At 39.1% G+C, this 19,881-nt stretch overlaps 4 protein-coding genes across 4 annotated transcripts; all 4 read right to left on the bottom strand.

Annotated features, from left to right (window-relative positions):
- Nucleotides 1-6,933: 6,933 nt before the first annotated feature.
- On the bottom strand, nucleotides 6,934-9,599 carry LOC141696706 (uncharacterized protein At5g39865-like). The gene is made up of 2 exons (XM_074500824.1): nucleotides 8,555-9,599; nucleotides 6,934-7,409 (listed from the first exon to the last, which is right to left on the bottom strand). Exon 1 carries the CDS (start codon nucleotides 9,490-9,492, stop codon nucleotides 8,569-8,571), a length of 924 nt encoding a protein of 307 aa, XP_074356925.1. The 5' UTR covers nucleotides 9,493-9,599; the 3' UTR covers nucleotides 6,934-7,409; nucleotides 8,555-8,568.
- A 486-nt stretch (nucleotides 9,600-10,085) lies between these two features.
- On the bottom strand, nucleotides 10,086-10,819 carry LOC141698061 (non-specific lipid-transfer protein Cw18-like). The gene is made up of 2 exons (XM_074502667.1): nucleotides 10,371-10,819; nucleotides 10,086-10,267 (listed from the first exon to the last, which is right to left on the bottom strand). The coding sequence occupies exons 1-2, from the start codon at nucleotides 10,739-10,741 to the stop codon at nucleotides 10,258-10,260; spliced, it is 381 nt and encodes a 126-aa protein (XP_074358768.1). The 5' UTR covers nucleotides 10,742-10,819; the 3' UTR covers nucleotides 10,086-10,257.
- A 5,833-nt stretch (nucleotides 10,820-16,652) lies between these two features.
- On the bottom strand, nucleotides 16,653-17,930 carry LOC141696461 (uncharacterized). The gene has a single exon (XM_074500600.1). It carries the CDS (start codon nucleotides 17,928-17,930, stop codon nucleotides 16,653-16,655), a length of 1,278 nt encoding a protein of 425 aa, XP_074356701.1.
- Nucleotides 17,931-18,658: 728 nt separating this feature from the next.
- On the bottom strand, nucleotides 18,659-19,642 carry LOC141696460 (uncharacterized). The gene has a single exon (XM_074500599.1). It carries the CDS (start codon nucleotides 19,640-19,642, stop codon nucleotides 18,659-18,661), a length of 984 nt encoding a protein of 327 aa, XP_074356700.1.
- Between the last annotated feature and the right edge of the window lie 239 nt (nucleotides 19,643-19,881).

The raw sequence follows: 19,881 nt of genomic DNA, 5'->3' as shown, positions 1-19,881 counted from the left end.
TTTTTGTTTACCTCGAAGATATGCCTGATAGATGCGACCAAAGGCGTGTACTGGCTTGTTCTATAGTCATAGTTTGAGGGAGGACTCCATCCCCTCATCGTGTTCGCGATATTCACCCGGTCTGGGCTCCGACTGCCCCTTCTGTACCTTGGGCTTGGAGACCTATCACTCTTCCTTGCTTTATTTCTCTGACTTGCCTGTGAAGTCGGTTGTACCTCTGCCAGAGATTGTTCTATGACTTTAAATGATTCTGCCAAAGCAAAGACATCTGCTAGAGTAGCCAGGTCTTTCCCTTGTAAGTGCTTCCAAAAGTCCGAACCAACCCTTAATCCTGCGATCAAAAAGCTTTTCAGGGCTTCGTCCGATGTCCCCCTCATGCTGGTAGATTCAGCGTTAAACCTCATGAAGTACGATGTCAAGCTTTCATTTTCCCTTTGCCTAACATTGGCAAGAGTTGTGACAGGGGGCACATATCTTATCGCAGCTTGAAATTTGGTCAAGAACAGAGTTTTCATCTGATCCCAGGAAGTGATCACTCCTAGCCCGAGCTTTTGAAACCACTCTTAGGCGCTTTCTATAAAGGTTGCCGCCAAGAGCCGGCATCGAGCCAAGTCCGGGACTTGGTACACATCCATCTCTATATTAAAACGACCCATGAATTCCACAAGATCTGAGTTTCCGTGGAAACGGAGATCACTAGTAGTATTGCGTTACCCGGCCGACAACTGTGCCTCTCTCACCGCCACTGAGAACGGGGAAGGGATTTTAGCTGTGGCTGTCACTCTACCTTCCAGATGGTTAAGCAGCCTTTTTAGATCTCCCACATTGAAAGTCCTCACACCCGGAATAGTCTGTATTTGAGGCTGCAGACCTTGGGGTTGCATTGGAGGTACCTCTACTTGGTCCCCCCCTTGGAGGGGCTTGCTGCTGGTTTGTGTTCTGAGCGTCTTCGAGTATCACAATTACTTCGGGATTCCGATCTTGATCTCCCCCTGATTTTCTCCTTGACCCCGACCGCGGCCTCGAGCCGTCCCGCGATCATAATTTTCCACATCTCTGTGATCATCATGTTCCGCATAGTTATCGATGTCTGCTCGATTATACCAGCGAGAATCAATGTGGCCGCGGTAATTGTCGCGACGATATCCATCTAAGTACCTACCTCGGCCTCCACCTCTTCCCCTCCATTGAGGTCTTCTCCAACGGTCGCTCCCATATCCACGACCATATCGATCCAGCGATCTGTGGGGAGGAGCTCTCTCATGATCGCGGTGTCGCTCCCGATTTTCCTGGGAATTCAGGGGCACACTCATTGTATCATGGGGCGTTACATCTCCACGATCAGCTTCTTTTTGCCATTCAAGCAACAACATTCTTAAATCATCATCGCCCAAGCGGATCCCCAAGCGGTCTTTCAAAGCTGCGAAGCCCCGTCGCTGATTCTCCGGCATCGACTCCGCTTGTCGGCATTCCTCATGACTACGTCCAGACCGGTGCGGATGGGTGACTCCCTGGTTATCCATCTGCGAGATTTCTCGACCATTAGCATCTTCTTCCACCAGCTCGATGATTGGGGACGTGTCATTGGAATAGTCCAGGTGCCGCGGGGTTATCGGCACACGTCCTCCTCCAGTGTGGCCGCGGCCGGCTGAGGCGTCCTTGTCAGTCATAGGTGCTTTTCCAGGTGCATGAGTTGTACGGCTGCGACGGAGGCCCCTCCCGGTCTTGTGCCGCTCCACGGTGCTCAACCTTGAATCGAAGCCATTCAAAGCATCGCCCATGCGATATAATTGTTCCAGCAAGTCGGCGTTACTGATGAGCACAGGCGGCTGTCCCCCAACGTCCGGAGTGGGACGATCAGTCATCGGCGGAACATAAGGTTCATGTCCATAGCCGTGATCAGATTCTTCTTCAGAACTTCCATCACGATATCGAGACATCCTTCCTCCTAGATGCAGATCTTGATGAGCCCCTCCTTCTAGCGCTAATTTGTTGACGGAGGAATTTGGGAGCAACAAAGTTTGAGGTTTGTAGCCGGAAACAAGATCTGTGATGGCGGTTCTTCGTCGGAAACGTGAACAGTAATCGGTGGATCCGATGAACAGTATTCGTCGGAAAAGATGAACAGTGTTTGGTGGTGGTGATTATTGGGGGCTGAGATTGCTTAGGGTTAATGGTGTCTCCTTTGCGCTCTCGCTTCTGATCCCTTACAATTTGCCTACGTACCCCTATTTATAGGGGATCAAGCCCACGTAGTTCTTGGGGAACAAGAAACCTAATGGGCTTAGATTTCTTATCCCGAGACCCAGTAGGAAACCCACTGGAAACCGTCTTCTACTAGCTTTAGGAATGTCCGCCGATGAGGCCCAATCACAAAGGCCCAAGACTCGTCCGCGGCTTCGAGACTTCACGGATAAGGCATCTCCCTGACCAAGGATAACCATCCGCTACCAGATGTTTCTCTAGTCCGCAGACGCAGGTATAACCATGATTCATCCCAAATGTTGGACGCATCCTTGTCCCCCGATAAGGAGCCCCTACCAGATTGCAGAACAAGTGATCCCAAGCTTTTGGGTGCAAAGTGCAGGATACTCCAAAGTCTCCCAGCGAGGACACCCGTTGACTACAGAAACAGAACTCCCAAAGCACACACCAGATTTCACCCCACATCCCCAATGAGGACACCCATTGACTACAGGAGGAGGCCTTCAGTTCAGGTATACCCCTGGAGGTCTGCGACCACGAACACCGCCTTTCCTGGAGATGTGCTACAGGAAGCGGTTCTTCAATAGAGTACCTGCATCAAATAAGTTAGTAATAATAATCTCCATCTTCCTTGAATCTTCTACAGAACCCATCAAAGTAATCCTGTTGAAGTCCCATCCAAGCCATCTCTCTTACTTAGGGTGCGCCCTAAGGCTTACCATAGGAAGGAATTCCTCATCCTTTCTTAAACAATCGGGCGCGCCTCCTCACTATGCTTGAGGGTGCGCCTTTAAGGCATGGTCAATTACAACTCTCAATCAACTTTTCAGTCAATGGGGCGCGTCCTGATTACGCAAAGGGCGCGCCTTCTTTCCTTCCATGGAAAGACAATCTTATTTGTTCCTAAATTTTAGGCGTTTCTCCTCCGATTTTGCCTATTTTATCAATCTTGATCTGAATATTGTTTATACCAATTTTCGGGCATAACATATATATATATAAAGAAGGTGGAGTACTCCTTTAAGTTGTGTGTTTTAAAAATTTAATATTATATTATAATTAAATAATTTTAAGTACTTCAAATACATATAACTAAAGTAATTCAAAGTCAATCGGATAAAGGAGTTCAGATTATTTTAAATTGTCCACGTGACTTCATTTTCAGCTCAAGCTCAAACATATATTATTATTATTATTTAATCAATAAATTGTACTCCCTCTATTCCGGTAAATTTTTAATATTTGAAATGAAGAGTTTAACATTTATTTTAAGATTTTTATTTAGTATAGTTCATAACTTATTTTAAAAAATAAATAAATAAATTAAACATTTAATTTTGATTCCAACAAAAAAAGTTTTTAAAATAATTTATGTAACTATAATAAATAATAGCCTTAAAATGCGGGTGTCGAACACTCTATTTCAAATGCTAAGAATTTATTGGGACGGAAGGAGTAGAAAAAATTAATTAATTGTCAGGTTTGGGCGATAACATTATATTAAAAAAGGTAAATACCAAAGTTTATACTTATTATCGTACTAAAAGTATTATCGAATTAAATGTATTAATAATAAAAAATTATTTCAGATTTTGTAAGGAAAATATCAGTTTGATCATTCATTTCATTTAAATGTATCAAATTGGTCATTTATTTCTAATTTCACTCAATTTTGAATACTAATTTAAAATTATTTATCATTTTAGTTATTAAAAAGTTAAATTTTTGTACTGATTTAATCATTGATGGTTTTCAAATTTTTAAATTAATGATCATATTGAGTCAAACTGCAAAGTAATGACGTACTTGATATATTTGGACGAAATGAGTGATCATCATGATATTTTTTTTCTACTTTTATATAGTATAATAATTTATTTATTTAATAAATCAAACACATAATATCAAAAATAAAATTTCAATCACAAATCAAATTTCTGATTCCAAATTCATACTATTTCACGAACCAAACTACTCTTAATAATTTTGGCTACGTTGATCCATGTCATGTTATAATAATATTCATTGCCAAATTTTATAAAAGAGAAATGTTAGAGATCTCAAATTCCTTTCAAAAATGATTTGACAGGTAAACTACCTATTGATATATTCTTTATAAATTAATTGGACCTATATATATTAATATAAGTCTCAACAATTAAAACATGTCAAGTGTTATCCGAGTATAAAATTAAAATTTAGTTTTGAATCCTAATAGCAATTTTAATAGAGTTCTAGCATGTTACTCAAAAATATTATTATAAAAATGGAACCTACTGTTTTAGAATATTTTATTGTAGTTTAACTCCAACAACATTTCTTATAAGTGTATCCTAGTAATAAGTCATGAAAAAAGGATGCCAATTTTTTAAGAAATCACTAGCATGTCGTTGAAGCTCTATTTTATAACTTCTCTGTCTTTTTCATTTGTTTACACTTTCCTTTTTTGGATGTTCCATTTCATTTCTTTTTTGGATGTCCCCTTATTTCCCCGCTTTTTCTTCGTTTTCACACTACTTTTACCTCCATTATTTCTTTTTTATACATTAAAAATCAATGGGTCCCGTCACTTCAACCACTTTTCTTTCTATTTTTCACTATTTTATACATATTTTTTAATCTCCGTATCCAATTTTTTAGATAATAAATCAAAAGGACGGAGGGAGTACAAAATTTCTTAAAATTTTATTTAGAATCTCAAATAACTAACCTATTTGTAGTTATTCAAACATCACTCTCGATGAACTTGTCCGGACAAATTTTTAGCTTTTTGAGCACTGAATTATTGGATACAACAATAATGATATGTGTCACTTTACGGATGTGGCATCAGCTTCACAAGAAGACGAATAAATAGAACAGAGATATATTTCAAAAAAATAAAATAGAACAGAGATATCCTTACCGACCAATCACAAGCGTTTTTTTCTCTATTAAATTTTAGTAGATAAATTAAAACACAATCACGCTAGTTTCTTTCTTAAATTTCTTTTTAAAAATCACTCATAAATGGTCAAAATAACTCTACTCAATATAATTACATTTATCCAAAATAACTTACGATAAAATTAAATGCAAAATTTTGTTTAGCATATAAATTGTACTTCCTCGTGGACTTACAGCTTTTATATTATCTGATTTAAGTTGGGTTTCAAAATTTTGGTGAAATTTATATATAATTATTGATTAATTTATAATCAATCAATACATGACACACTAATTTGATATATTCGTTATTATTATTTTTTAAATTCGAATTGATTAAATTTAGTTAATTTTTTAGCTTGGCTGACATTGAGGAGCCTACTACACTCACTTAACCACGTGCTCTTTTAAATTAATCTTCTGTTTCTTTTCTGCATCTGTCCATGGTTTGTCTATCACTCAAGTTCTAACAGGATTTTTAAATTTTAGTAGCCCACCTAGGGCCCAAATGTAGTAAAAAGTCCAACCAACCCAACAAGTTTAAATTGATTTATACTTTGTCAAATAAAATATAAATTCATAATAAATTTTAATTACCCTCACATTAATTTTTACTAGGATTGTTGATGTACATCCGGGGAGAACATTTTAGTCTTTTCACTTTTTTTATGGTCTAGATTTTAAAAAATTACTCTGGATTTTATTATTTCCCTAAATTTTTGGTAGTCTGGTACTTTGATCAAGGTTTTTCATCACAACACGCGAATGCTAAAAGTCGAAGTATCCAAGTCCAACCATGAAATCTAGATCAAAGCATCCAGATGAGTGTAAAATGCTCTTAATTTCAGTTAAACCTACTAGCAAGAACACCAGAAAATGAAAATCATGTCTTAAGAATCATCTAATGCTGCTGCAATGAGTGGTACATGACAAAAAGAATTATGGCCCTTAATCTCACAATTTGGGGAGAGAAGGCCCAAAATCTCACAAGATGGATCAGATGGCCTTTTCTATCACTCAAAAACTGTTAATAAATATTGCATTTATATTTATTTACATATAACAATGCTAGTGTAGTGACTTTGTGCTACACATCAGTACTATGTGTGCTTGGTCACCAGGGTTCGATTCCCAAGTGCATCATATTATTCTTTTGAATCAGCACAAACGCAAATAAACGCATCAAAATCTTGCGTTGAACCATTAACGTAAAATTAAACAGCGTTTTCTGAATTATTTCACAAGTAAATAAAATCAATTATCACTCTTAAACGCAAGTAATAGATGCGTTTTTCGATTGTATTGGAAACGCAAAAAAATATTGCGTTTTTAAGTGATAGAAAAAACCATAAGATTCAAGATCTTTTCTGCCCAAATTATAATACTAAGGGCCATTACCCTGACAAAAAGACACTTGACAGTAAACAAGTGAACTTAAACACTAACAGTTGTAATACATGTTATCACTAAAATACTAAAACTTGGGACAATATGTATGCATTCGATAAGATAAGGGGGCACAAATAGTAAAGGAAGTTTCTTGATTTGCTTGTTGGCTCCATTTGTCGACTAAACTATATAGTTAGTGGCTCAAACAAATTGATATCCATTGTTCAAGGAGACTATTAAACTTATTCAGGGTTCACACTATACCACGAAATTCTCAATGACAAAATTCAAGCCTGCAAGGCAATCTAAAACTGGTCACATATGATCCAACAAGATTAGACGATTAGTATAGATTCTTCGAGCTTCATTTCAAAAACTTGCAATGAATCATTTTGTAATAAGTATTGCGCATCAAGCAAAAAGGAAGAACTGATATAGCAGAAAAGAGGGGGCAGCTAAATACTAGGACAAATAGAAATAATCCTATAAAGGATAACACTTCTTCAAGCGGAAGAACTGATTCCCTTAACCTATTAGGGTGTATATGAAACTACTGCTCTTATCATCTAATTAAATGAGTACTTTTTATGTAGTAGCATACAGCAAAAGTGTCGAAGCATAATGTTACTATGTGAATTGACATACATCATAATAGAACAGTTTAAGGGATGGTACTAAGTATTTACATACACACGTCTTGAATAAACGAACCAGATACTGAGGAGCACGAGGTATCAGGTACAAATGGCGCAGGGCACCAGACCATTCGCATTGGTCATTAGAATCAGAACAGCTGACAACATTATTTTGCTTTTCTTGAGACAAACAACTTCAGCAGCTTGCGACTCCCATTACACCTACAGTGGTGCGCTTGAGTTTATAGATCCTGACTGCAAAAACATACAACCTAACTAATTAGTTGTTAAAAATGAAAGAAATTAAGGCTTTATACCATATTTCAGTTATAACACCTGATCAAAAACAACAAAGAATAAAGTTCATTTTTCCAGAATTCGTGCTTTGACACTGCGTAGCTTAAGTCCGCTACATTAGTTTTATGAACTTATTTCATAATACTAGCATATGAACTCATTTAATTAGAAACGATTAGAGCACATAATTCAAGATGATCATAACCAAGTCAATGCATGTAGTTCCGTATTCCTTAGTGATTTAACTTGTGTTTGTGTATATTTAGTTTGCTTCATATGGGAGGGCTAACAGTACACTAAAGCATGTACTAATTACTATCACTAGTAATATCATATCATTTAAGTACTAAAACTAGGGATATTATTTAACTTTTTTATCTGGTAAGGGGGCAAAGCCACAAAAAGGACCTGGAAGTGTTTGATTTGTTTGTAGACTCTACTTTTGGTAGCGTTAAATCCAGTGAACTATCCTTATACAAAGATTAATTTTACTACAGAGACCAAAGTGCCTTCCATATAACTTTTCTGTATAAATAACTACATCAACAGCCAGGACACTTCGGTCACTTAAGCCCCCGACCAGGATGCTTCTCGTGCACTGTTTATACAAAGATATTATTTGTGTGTTGGGGGAGTGCCAAAATAATTGTATTTCTTGTAGCATATCATAAGGTATTCTAATAGATAGTAACCAGATCAACATGGCCACAGGGTTTCCATTTAACGAGAGAGTAATATGAAGTCGAATTAATCTGAATCAAATCCTTGTTTCTTTCATAAATTCAGCGAGTACAGTATGAAACCTATGCCAATTCAATAGTTTTTATTGTTGTGTGACATATACATTTAAAAAGTTATCTATCCTTAATTAGGGTAAGTAAGCATCTGAGCATATAACTAATTTATATCAGAAGCATCCCATAAGCAGATCATAATGAAACAACTGATGTCCTCATATAATTAACCGTTTTAACTTCTAATTAAGCAAGCATATAACAAAAGCATTGAAGCAAATGATTAATAAGTATATGTAAAATGACAGTCAAGTAGATTTATGATATATCTGAGGAGAAGTAAATACAGACAAGTCTTCGGAAACGGACCAGATATATAGGAATCAGGTACAAATGGGGCATTGCACCAAGCCATTCTCATTACAATCAGAACACCTGACCACAACCACATTATTATTCGATTGCTTCTTCAAGCCAAGGCCAACAATTTTAGCTTCCTCAGTCGCCTGATTAACTTGCTTAACCATCTTGCAACTCCCATTACATCGAAAACAAGGCAAGAACCTAACACCACCGCACATATCACAAACATACCCACATAACCTATTGTTCAATCTAGGCAACCCTTGAACCAATTCCCCGAATTTCCCTTCTTCGATAATCCTCAACACTTCTTGAGCTCCACCTACATATCTCCCCTTTATAAACACCTTAGGAGGCAATGAATCCTCTTTCCCCTTCATAAGCTCTTTCAGCTCTTCTCTAAACCCTCTATCCATCGAGATATCTCTCTCGCAAATACTAACCCCGTGTGCCTCAAAAGCCGCCCTAACAGCATTACACTCCTCAAAAGTCTTCCTCACTCCTCTCAGGGTTGTCGTATAAACGACAACCCTACTACCTCCATTAGGCGGACACAGCTTTTCATAAAAGCTGTGCCCGTCTAATGAATCAGGGGTAGTAGTTCTAGAAACAATATTTGAATTTGAATTTTCTAGATCTCTAAGCGGAACACGCTTAGAGGCTTGAGGAGGAGGAAGAGGAGAGACACGAAACCGAGAACTACTACTACTAGTAACCTCATTCTCTATTAAACCAGCCATAAGCTCCCAAGAATTAATAACCTCAGGTGATGCTATTGCTAATGCATCATCTTTAAGCGTGATTCGAGGAGGAGGAGTTGTAGTTGGATCAAGATTGAGAAGGCCATAAGTAGTGGAAGTGAGAGATACAATGTGATGGCCAATCCCTATAGGGTTAAGTTCATCGTTCTCATTTAATAAATTCGTTGAAACGCAGCCTCCCATTGAGGATTGAAAATTGAAATGTGTGTAGGAGAGAAAGAGGTGAAGAAGAAAAGAATATAGAGATCCTGACAAGTTATTTGAATAATGTTAACGTATTGACCAGTACTTGTTTATTGAGTTGTAATAACTTTTCATTCAATTTTCGAATCTCTCCTGTCTGATTTGAATTTCTTGTTTTACCGCTCAAATATTTCAAACACTAACTTTACCTTTACACGTTTGCAGATATATTGTTTTGTTTTCTATCTTGCGTATAAAACACTAACTTTTCTAAAACCGCTATTCGCGGTTTGGTTCGACTTTTACCCCAAAACCGATCTGATCCAAACCGCGTACATCTCTACTATAAATAAAGTTTATTAACTAATTGAACCGCATTGTTTTGTCTTTGTGTTTCAATTAATTTGCCATATTTTTGGAGTACGATTTTCTAATTATGTTAAGGAGCGTGTGTTGCTGGCGTTTACTAACACTATTATCTTTTTGCATTATAGTTAATTTGAAATTTTGTGAGGAACACTCGTAGTAAAGCAATACACTTGTGAAACTCCATGAGTTACACTTGATGCAAGCTCTCAGAAAAAAAGTTACAGTTGATGCAAAAGAGGAGTTGCATTTCTTATTGAAGTGAAAATTATGAACCAACTGAGGCTGAGGTACAATTACACATAATTTTATTTAGTACAAAGGCACATACAATGTGACCATAGATTTATTGCATATCGGTCTTTCCTTCAACAGCTTTTCCATGCAAGGGAGGTCAGCTTAGTTTACGCTGCATAGGTGTTAAAGAAGAAAATAAATTAGTCACATGGTTGGGCTGTTTATAAATTGATCACAAGGACAAAGGGTGACAACAATTAATGAAATGAACTTACGTGTTACAGTCGAATTTACGATCAGCAGAGTAAATGAAAGGAAGTCCACATTTTCCAGGGAGAGCGTCGATTTTTGGAATACGACCCTCTGGACCAGGAACACCAGCTCTGTTCCTGTTGGCACGTTCCTGCACACATCGACACAGCTCCCTCCTCTCTTCTCTAGTCTTGGCCATTTCACGGAATGCTTTCAATGCGCTGCAACACTCGGCAGATGGATCCTGCACTTCACCTCTGTGAAATGGATCACAGAGTGCCTTGGTACGTTCTTGTTGTGATGTTCCGCATGTAAAAGCTTCCCCTTGCTCCACCATCATGAAAGCACCTACCACCATTACAGTCAACATCATCAGGTATGCAATCCTCGCCATTTTTTTCTTAGAAAGCAATGTATAAGTTGTTGGAATATGCTATGTAGACAAACTGTGTACAAGTAGTTTGAGGATAGATTTTGCTGGTTGACGCATTTATAGGCAGCTCGCAGAAGTACTTCAGTAACCAAATTACCAATTTAACTGAAATTAGGACACCTAATCTGTCTCGAACACATAAATGACTAGCAACTACTTGATGCATGCCTTTCTACTATTATGTCAAGTTTTAAGGTTACCTGTAAGGCTTTATCTAAAAAACTTTCATCTCAGACACGGAGATGTAGATTTAATCTGCTATACTTGTTTTATCAGTTTTCTGGGATTCCTGGCAGTGACATTTGTCTACTTGAGTTACTTGTGAACAATGCCATTTAGATAACTTATCATAATCTGCTTGCCTAATTGTCGGTTAGGACACCTAATGTGTCCTTGATCATATAGATGCCTCGGAACTATTTGGTGCATGCCTCTCTGTCATTGTATCTAATTGTATGGTTGCGTGTGTTAGGCTTCGTCTGAAAAACATTCATCTCAGAAATGTAGACGAGATGAGGCGATTCTGTTGGCTATGTTTGTTCTATTAGTTTTTTTGGGATTCCTCGCACTAAGATGTGCTGTTCTAGTGTGACTAGTGAACATTGTTATTTAGATAATTTAGCATTTACTTGCCTAATTGTATGTTGCTTTGCCTAAGTTGATTTCAAATCATGATGCTTTTGAAGACTAGTTAGTTTTATCACAATGGTCTTTTGCTTTGCCTTATTTGATTTAAACTCAGCGATGATTAAGACCAAGTAGTATTAACCTAACTTCATTTTTATCCAAAATTTCTCCATCAACCTATCTCCCTCTTAACATACAAACGATTTCTCACGCGACAACTTAGAATTAGAAAAAAAACACGGTCCCTGATTTCAAATATCTTGTAAAACTCAAGGTTTTGAATTAAAATTTGTCTCAGATATGAAGTTGTGGATATTTTGCTATTTGTTGCTACTTGGTGTGATCTGTGCTCTTTGACCAGTTAGCTGATGTGTTTGCCAGGCTACTTACTAAAGTTCATAACAATAGCATCATAACCAAGTTGAACTTTTTCATACAACTCTAAAGTCTTTATATATTTTATGTTCATCAAGTAACAAACTTTCCCGCCTGGTTTCATTTAATTTGGCTGAACTCTTACAAGTATTGTGTATTTTAGGTCTTGCACATTTCTTTTCGTTATATCTGCTTAATGTTTAATTATCGAGTAAAAACTTCTCTGGAACTGTTCTTTGTTTCTCTGCAAAATTCAACTTCTTGTGCAAGCTTTCACAAACATAACAATCTTTACCATTTTCTGAGTTCGGTAGTAACATATACTCTGTTTTCCGGTTACTTGTTAGGATTTGATAAGTCTACAATAATATTATATTATTAAGACTATAATTTTAGGAGATGATATCTTTACTTTAATTTTCCAACCCCCTCAAATGAGGTTGTTGTCTTCTATTTATACCAAGTCCCAAATGAGCTTTATCTTACAAAATGGACCTTCTTGGGTTTTACATTGTATTCCATAATTATCCTAAGAGAAAAATGGGTCTGCGGATGACCTCAGGTAACTCCCATTAGGTTATAGACTTCTCCCATACAAATTTAATGGCATTTTTGTAAATACTAGTAACTCATCCTGAAATTACAAATTTACCCTCCTGTATTTATATGAGAAAATGTTATAACCTCGGGTACTAACCCGAGGTCATCCTCAGGTACATGATTCTCTTATCCTAATTATAACTCTTTTGGGCCATATTGTCTTGGTCCAACATTTGTCCCCCTCCTAGTTCGAGCAACTATCTTTTAGATTTGCGTTTTTATTTGTTTTACGACTTGGGAATTGGGAACATGAACAAAACATTGAAATAAACACATAGAAAATAAGTGTTAGTAATAAGTGTATAAAATAAAGACGAAGATAAGGAAAATAAGAATGAACGTTTGTGCGTGTTTTTTGCTGTTTTTTTTTTGAAACGTATAAGTATTTGAAAAAATCTTTTTTGGCTTGTTTTGCTTTTTATTTTCAGGGAGTCATTGATTGAGGAATTGGTTGTTCGGCTCCTTCTCTCCTTATCAAAACTGCAGCGCCTACCTGGAGGAACTCCACTCAGCCTCTAAAACTCGTTATTGTAGCAACTATCTGTAAGTTTATCTTCTTACTTAACCGTGTTATTTTCTGTTTTTGCGTTCTATTCTCAATTAGTTGCTTCGCTTTCCACTTTCATTTATCCATGGATCAATCTAGTTCATCTTCTATTCGTATTGTTTCCGATCGAGATCCTGGTAAACGACCTCGCGAGGACGGTGATCAGGAATCCTTCTTGAATTTGAATAATTTGGAAATTCCTGACTTAGAGCAATGTGGGTCTTTTGACTTTATGAATGAAGACGAGTTTTTGGGGGGTATTCATATAGGGCCCCTTCCCTCGCCCTCTTTGAGTCCTGGAACATTAGAAAAGAGGCGACGAGTTGTTGAAGATAGTCTTCGTTCGGGAATGGAAGAGTTTGGGGTAAGACAAGTCTGAACTATTTAAGCTACTATATTACCAAGGACCCTCCGTTGAGTAAGTTGAAGTCATACATGGATTTATCGAATGGTTACCGCTATCGAGTACCGACGGCTGATGAGCGAGTGTGGATGATGCCTGAGTATGGGATGCACGGGATACCGGTGATACTATTCCACTTCGGACTGCGGTTGCCTATGCATCTCTTTTTCTTGGCTATGTTTGAGGCTATTGGATGTGGGGTTAGCCAATTGACGCCTAATTCCATCGCACAGCTTAGTGGGTTCGTTGCTCTTTGTTGTGATAGGAACCTGGTTCCCTCTTTTAAACTTTTCTTCTCGATCTATGCTGTTAGGTATCATGACGGACATGTTTATTTTGACTGTCCTTATAAAAGGATTAAGATTGTTAGTGTTCGGTCTTCTAACTCGGGGTATCACTCCAAGTGGCTTTATTTTGGGGGGCCAGATTTAGAGTTTGTCAAACCGTGTGGGAAAGTAAATCAGCTTACTATCGATTACTTGAATAAACTCGAAAAATGCGATGTGAGGTATTTGAACAAATTTCATGGATTGACGTCGATGTACACCCATCTGCAGTTAAAGGACCCTGATTTTTTGGAGATGCATGATTGTAAGGGGGAATTTCCAATGATTAATCTTATCTGTTATTATTTATTTATTTTTTCTTCTCTCTTTTTTAGCTGTTATCTTTTATGTCGATACTTGTTTTTTTCACTATTTATTTATGTGCACCGAGCTTTTCCCCTTTTTTTTGTTTTGCATTAGTGGCTGGAGCCTCCTTGCAGAAGATTTTGAACAGCGGTGTTAAGGGGGAAATGGACAAAGCTATGATGTTGTTCGTTCAGCGTGCCTCGAGGAAGAATGTCGACGGCACACAAACTGGCCCTTCTAGGGCTGGAATGTCGGGTGCTAGACATTCTGTGTCGATAGAACTGTTAGACGATCAAGGAAATAAAGTTGTGGAAGATCCTGGGAAAATTGTGTCGGATGTGGAGCGGACGGGCCTGATCCCTCGTAAGAGAAGTCGTCGGGATGAGAAATATGTTAATTTGGGTGGAAATGAGTTTATGGAACCGACTGCGACAGGTAGCGGGGTGAATAAAACCATCACCTTGGTGGGCAACAAGGTTTTAATGGCTAATACTGTCGAGCCTCGATCGAAGAAAGAAGTTGTGAGAGTCGAGATTCAGTCTAGTGAGCGTTGGACGGGCGGGGCTACTGTGCCGCTAAGGGCTTTTAATATTTATCACCTTCCCCAAGATGTCGTTGCCTACGATGGTCGACGTCGAGATGATCTTGCTGATCGATGCAAGAGTCGAGCTGGAGGGTATGAGAATTTCGTTTTGGTGTATTGTTTTATTGAGTTATAATATTCTATATTTATCTGTTCATTGTTTGGCCTTTGTAATTTTGAATTGTGACAGTTCCTTGCGGATTTCATGCATATTGTGGAGGAATTCAAGGCTGATGGTAACCACGAGGCTCGAACAAGGTTGGAGGCTGAGGTGGCCGCTCTTAAGGGGGAGAAGAAAAGGTTGAGTGTGAGTTATTCAGAGTTAGAAAAAAGATCGGTGGATTTGGTCAATGCGAATACTGCATTATCGAAGAAAGTTAGTGAGATGGATGTTATGGGCCAATCAATGAGTACGAAGGTGTCGGAGCTCGAGCGGAAGCTTCAAGAAGCTGAGAAGGAGCGCGATGACATGAGAAGTAAATGTGAAGGTTGGGAGCGCCACGTCGACAGAATGAATACGTCGTACAAACTGATTGTCGATGAGAATACTGTTTTGAGGGCAGAAGTCCAGAAAGGGGTCGAGGACATCGCTAACGCCCTTGGAGATGATGTAGGGAGCGAGGTTCGATACCACGGGGCACTCGTTTGAGGATTACATTGCTGACCTCGCTGCCTCGCAGCCTGACGATCCGACCGATAAACCTTGAAGGCGGGGAATGCCCCGTAAATGATGTATGAATTTTAAGTTTTATTTACTGACTATTGGTTCGTGGTTTCCATGAGGTCGTGAACTTAGGTTTTTCTGTTATTGATCTTTAGACTTATGATATTCCTTGTTAATCGTGGTCGATGGATCTTATGTTTTAATTGATGGTACTCCGTGTATTGTGCTCAAGGAGATCTTTTTGTCTCAGATGCTTAAAATGTTTGTTTGACTTGCGTTCATTCTTAGGCTGTTTGTGTTGTGTTATAACTTTCCTGTAGTTAAAAAGTTCGCTTTCCAGAAATATATTGTGTCATGGTACCCTTGTTTGAACTAATCGCGCTATTTTTTTTTTGTGCCCAGGGAATGTTACTTTTTCTTTCATGAATAAGTGTAGGTTTTTCATAAACGTTAGTTTGAAAAACATGTGTTGTGATAGTTAAATTACACACAGTTCGCAGTTATCAAGAATATTTATTTCACTTGGTATTTGTTATAACACTGAGTTTTTCGTGTGGTCGAATTTATTAACTCCACTTGGTGTTTTTTCAAAATAACTTAGAGGCTTTCATTTTCATAAATTAAGTATTCCTCGATGGGGATCTCATAACGACCCTCATTGCATCGAGGGTTGGTCTTTGGTATGGCAGTTGTAGCCTTAAGTTTTAAAGATTACACATAAAAGCTAATTATTGATACAATTTCTTGAGGTGAATGCCATTCCAGGCGTTCTTGATTGGTTGGCCATCGAGATGTGAGAGCTCGTAGGTTCCTGCACTGACCACTTTCAGCACTTGATAAGGGCCTTCCCATGCTGGCTTAAATTTTCCTGAAATGGTGGGCTGAGATGCCGTGGAATCTCGAAACACGAGATCTCCAACCTCAAAATGCTTGTTCTTGACTTTTTTGTTGAAGTATTTTGCAGTCTTCTCCTGTTGTGCGATCATGCGGAGCCGAGATTCCTCTCTCGTTTCTTCAAGCAATTCATTATGAAAACACAATCCCTCGAGCACGAGGGAAGGATCGAAGACTTCTACCCTTGGGGAAATTAAGCTTACCTCGACGGGCAAGATGGCATCGACCCCATATGCGAGGCGGAAAGGAATTTCGCCGGTTGCACTTCGGGGAGTTGTCCTATAGGACCACAGCATGTTTGGGAGCTCGTCAACCCAGCAGCGGGGAATTTCTTCAATTCTTTTCTTCAATCCTTGTATAATGGTTCTATTCGTCACCTCTGCAAGGCCATTGTCCTGTGGATACGCAACCAAGGCCTTAATATGCTGGATTTTCAAATCGTCTAAAGCTTTCTCAAATTGTGCCCCCATAAATTGCGTTCCATTGTCTGAGACTAAAATCCTTGGGATTCCAAATCGAAAGACCACATACTCCATGAAGAACTCAATCATTTCTTTCTCTCTGATCTTGGATTGGAAAGGGGTTTTGCCTCGACCCATTTTGTCGCATAATCGACTGCTACCACAATATACTGACACTGATTCTTAGACTTTGGAAAGGGACCCACGATATCTATCCCCCATTGAAAGAATGGGCATGGGGCGAGAATCGAGTTGAGTTCAGTCGTGGGTCGGTGACTTACGCTTCCATATAATTGACACGCCTGGCATTTTCGAACGTAATCCTCACAATCTTTCCTGAGTGTGGACCAATACAGTCCCTGTCTAATAATTTTAAGAGCTAGGTTCTTTCCTCCGAGATGCTCCCCACATATTCCTGTATGAACCTCGAGGATTGCATGATCAGCTTCCTCGGGGCTTAGACATCGGAGCAGGGGTTCAGTTAAAAAACGTCGGTACAGTACCGAGCCTATCGTACAGTAGTTTCTTGCTTTAAACATGATCGCACGAGCTTCATTTTTCTCCGAGGGAAGCTTATTTTCCAGGATATACTCAAGAAGGGGCTTTCGCCAGTCAGGATTGTTTTGGATGAGGTGGACTGCTCGTGTGTTGATGGCTGGGGATGTCAGGGTATCAACATATACTGGATCGAGATTGATTTTTAAATCAGATGAAGCTAACTTAGCGAGGGAATCTACCCACTGGTTTTCCGCTCTATCAACATTCGAGAGTTTCCACGAAGAGAATTTTTTAAGCAGCTCTTGTGTGATTGCGAGGTACTTAGCCATATTTTCATTGTGAGTTTTAAACTCTCTGCTTATTTGTTTAGCCACCAGCTGGGAGTCACCAAATATGTCGATAATATCTACCTCGAGGTCTGTTGCCAGTTTTAAACCCGCGATTAATGCTTCGTACTCAGCTACGTTGTTCGTTGCTTGGAATTCAAATTTGAGGGATTGCTGAATCTTAAATCCTTCTGGGCTGATCAGAATTATTCCTGCTCCCCCCGAGTTGGTGGTTGATGACCCATCGACGAACAGTAGCCATGGTCGTAACTGAACTTCTTCGGGATTCAATTGTTTGGCCTTGAATTGGCATTCCGCCATGAAATCCGAGAGGACCTGAGCTTTTATGGTTGTTCGTGGCTTGTACTCAATATAGAACTGGCTTAATTCAATAGTACATACTGCGAGCCTTCCCGTCATATCAGGTTTGTGTAAGATTCTTTTAAGAGGTGCATTTGTCAACACATGAATTTCTCCTACTTGAAAATAGTGTCGTAGTTTCCTACTGGCGATGACCAGGGAGTGCACGAGCTTTTCCATCTGAGGATATCAAGTTTCAGCATCTCGCAGCGCGTGACTGATGTAGTATATAGGAACCTCCTTTCCTTCGTCGAGTCGGACAAAGACAGCCGCGTCTGTTTCGTCGGAGGCCGACATGTAAACTCGCAGCACCTCGCCTGAAATGGGACGAGTGAGGATTGGGGGGTTTGTCAGAAATGCCTTGAGTTCTGTAAAGCTATATTTACACTCATCGTTCTATTTGAAAGATGTTGATCTTGAGGCCTTTTTTATGACGACAAAAAATAAGAGGCATCTTTTGGATGACTGAGGGATGAATCTTCGAAGGGCTGCTGTGCACCCTGTTAGCTTTTGCAGGTCTTTGATGGATTTTGGATCGTCCATTTTTAGAATTTCCTTTGTTTGAGCGGGATCGGCCTCGATGCCACGTTGTGTGACCAGAAATCCCAGGAACTTGCCGGATGTAAGTCCGAAGGAGCACTTGCTAGGATTCAGGCGCAAGTTATGATTTCGGGCATTTTCAAAGGTTTCACGAAGATCAAGTGAGTGGTCAGCGGCGAGTTTAGATTTAGTTATCATATCGTCCACATATATTATCATTTTCTTTCCTATTTGCGACCCAAAGATTGTGTCCATCATCTGTTGAAAAGTCGTGCCGGCATTAATTAGGCCAAAAGGCATAACTCGAAACCCGAAGACCCCCCAATGAGTAATGAATGTTGTTTTCTCCCAATCATGGGAATCCATTTTTATCTGGTTGTCCCTGAAAATGCATCCATAAAGGAAAGGAGTTCGTTTCCTGCTGTGGCATCGATCAGCTGATCGATGTTTGGGAGTGGGTAAAAATCCTTGGGGCAGGCTCTATTGACATCCGAGTAGTCGACGCACATTCTCCACTTTCCATTGCTTTTCTTCACTAGCACGATATTGGATATCCATGTAGGAAATTGGACGGGTTCGATGAATTCTGCCTCGAGGAGTCGGTCAATTTCTTGATTGATAGCTGCCTTCTTTTCGTCAGAGAATATTCGACGCTTCTGCCGTATCGGTGTGATGTTTTTGTTGATGTGAAGAGAGTGGCGTGCAATTATCTCGGGGATTCCTGGCATGTCTTTGGGATCCCAAGCGAATATATCAGTGAATTCGCGAATAAGGCGTGTGATATCCTTCTTTAACGACTCAGGGAGATTTTTGCCGATCGTCGTGGTTTTATCTGGGTTCCCTTCGAGTACTTCAATTTCTTCAGTTTCTTCAACAGTTAAACATGAGTTACCGGTAGGTGAATCAACGAGGGATCTGGGGTCGATATCAAACACTTGGTTGACTTCAAATTCCTCATCTGTTTTTTTATTTAGAGACACTGTGGTTAGGTAACATTGTCTTGCTGTTGCTTGATCACCGATCATTTCTCCTACACCAAAGTCTGTGGGGGATTTCAATTTCAAGTGGGAAATAGATGTTATAGCCCGCAGTGCAGTGATTTTTGTCCGCCCTAATATGGCGTTGAAGCTAGAGGAGGCACTAATCACGTGAAATTTAACTACCTTCCAAACTTGACACGGTGGAGAGCCAAAAAGTACTAGCATGTCGATAGTTCCTACCACATGGACTTCATTGCCTGCGAACCCATACAAAGGTGTTCGGGAGTTTTCAAGTCTTCGACCTCCAATGTCCATTCGGGAAAAGGCATGATGAAATAAGACGTTGACGGAGCTACCATTATCAACTATCATTTTTTTTACTGTTAGTCCCTTAACAATATAGCAAGAATTACAGAAGGGGGGTTGAATGGAATTCTTGAACCTTTTTCTTGAAATAAAAATGTTCAACTCGATTATGGATATATTTGTTTTGATTAGCACAATGCGGAATGTAAACTTGAATGAATCAAAACATAAGTAATTAAAAACAAGAGTCTTTCAAAACTTTCTGGTGGATTTAAAAAATTCCACCAGAGATATATATAATATAT

Source organism: Apium graveolens, chromosome 11, assembly GCF_009905375.1.
Source record: "Apium graveolens cultivar Ventura chromosome 11, ASM990537v1, whole genome shotgun sequence".
Lineage (NCBI taxonomy): Eukaryota > Viridiplantae > Streptophyta > Magnoliopsida > Apiales > Apiaceae > Apium > Apium graveolens.
Note: the sequence above shows the minus strand (reverse complement) of the source record. Positions and strands in the feature narration are given on the sequence as shown.

Excerpts from the sequence above, each read along its gene's own strand:
- LOC141696706 (XM_074500824.1), bottom strand. The coding sequence starts at position 9,492 with ATGGGAGGCTGCGTTTCAACGAATTTATTAAATGAGAACGATGAACTT.
- LOC141698061 (XM_074502667.1), bottom strand. The coding sequence starts at position 10,741 with ATGGCGAGGATTGCATACCTGATGATGTTGACTGTAATGGTGGTAGGT.
- LOC141696461 (XM_074500600.1), bottom strand. The coding sequence starts at position 17,930 with ATGGAAAAGCTCGTGCACTCCCTGGTCATCGCCAGTAGGAAACTACGA.
- LOC141696460 (XM_074500599.1), bottom strand. The coding sequence starts at position 19,642 with ATGATAGTTGATAATGGTAGCTCCGTCAACGTCTTATTTCATCATGCC.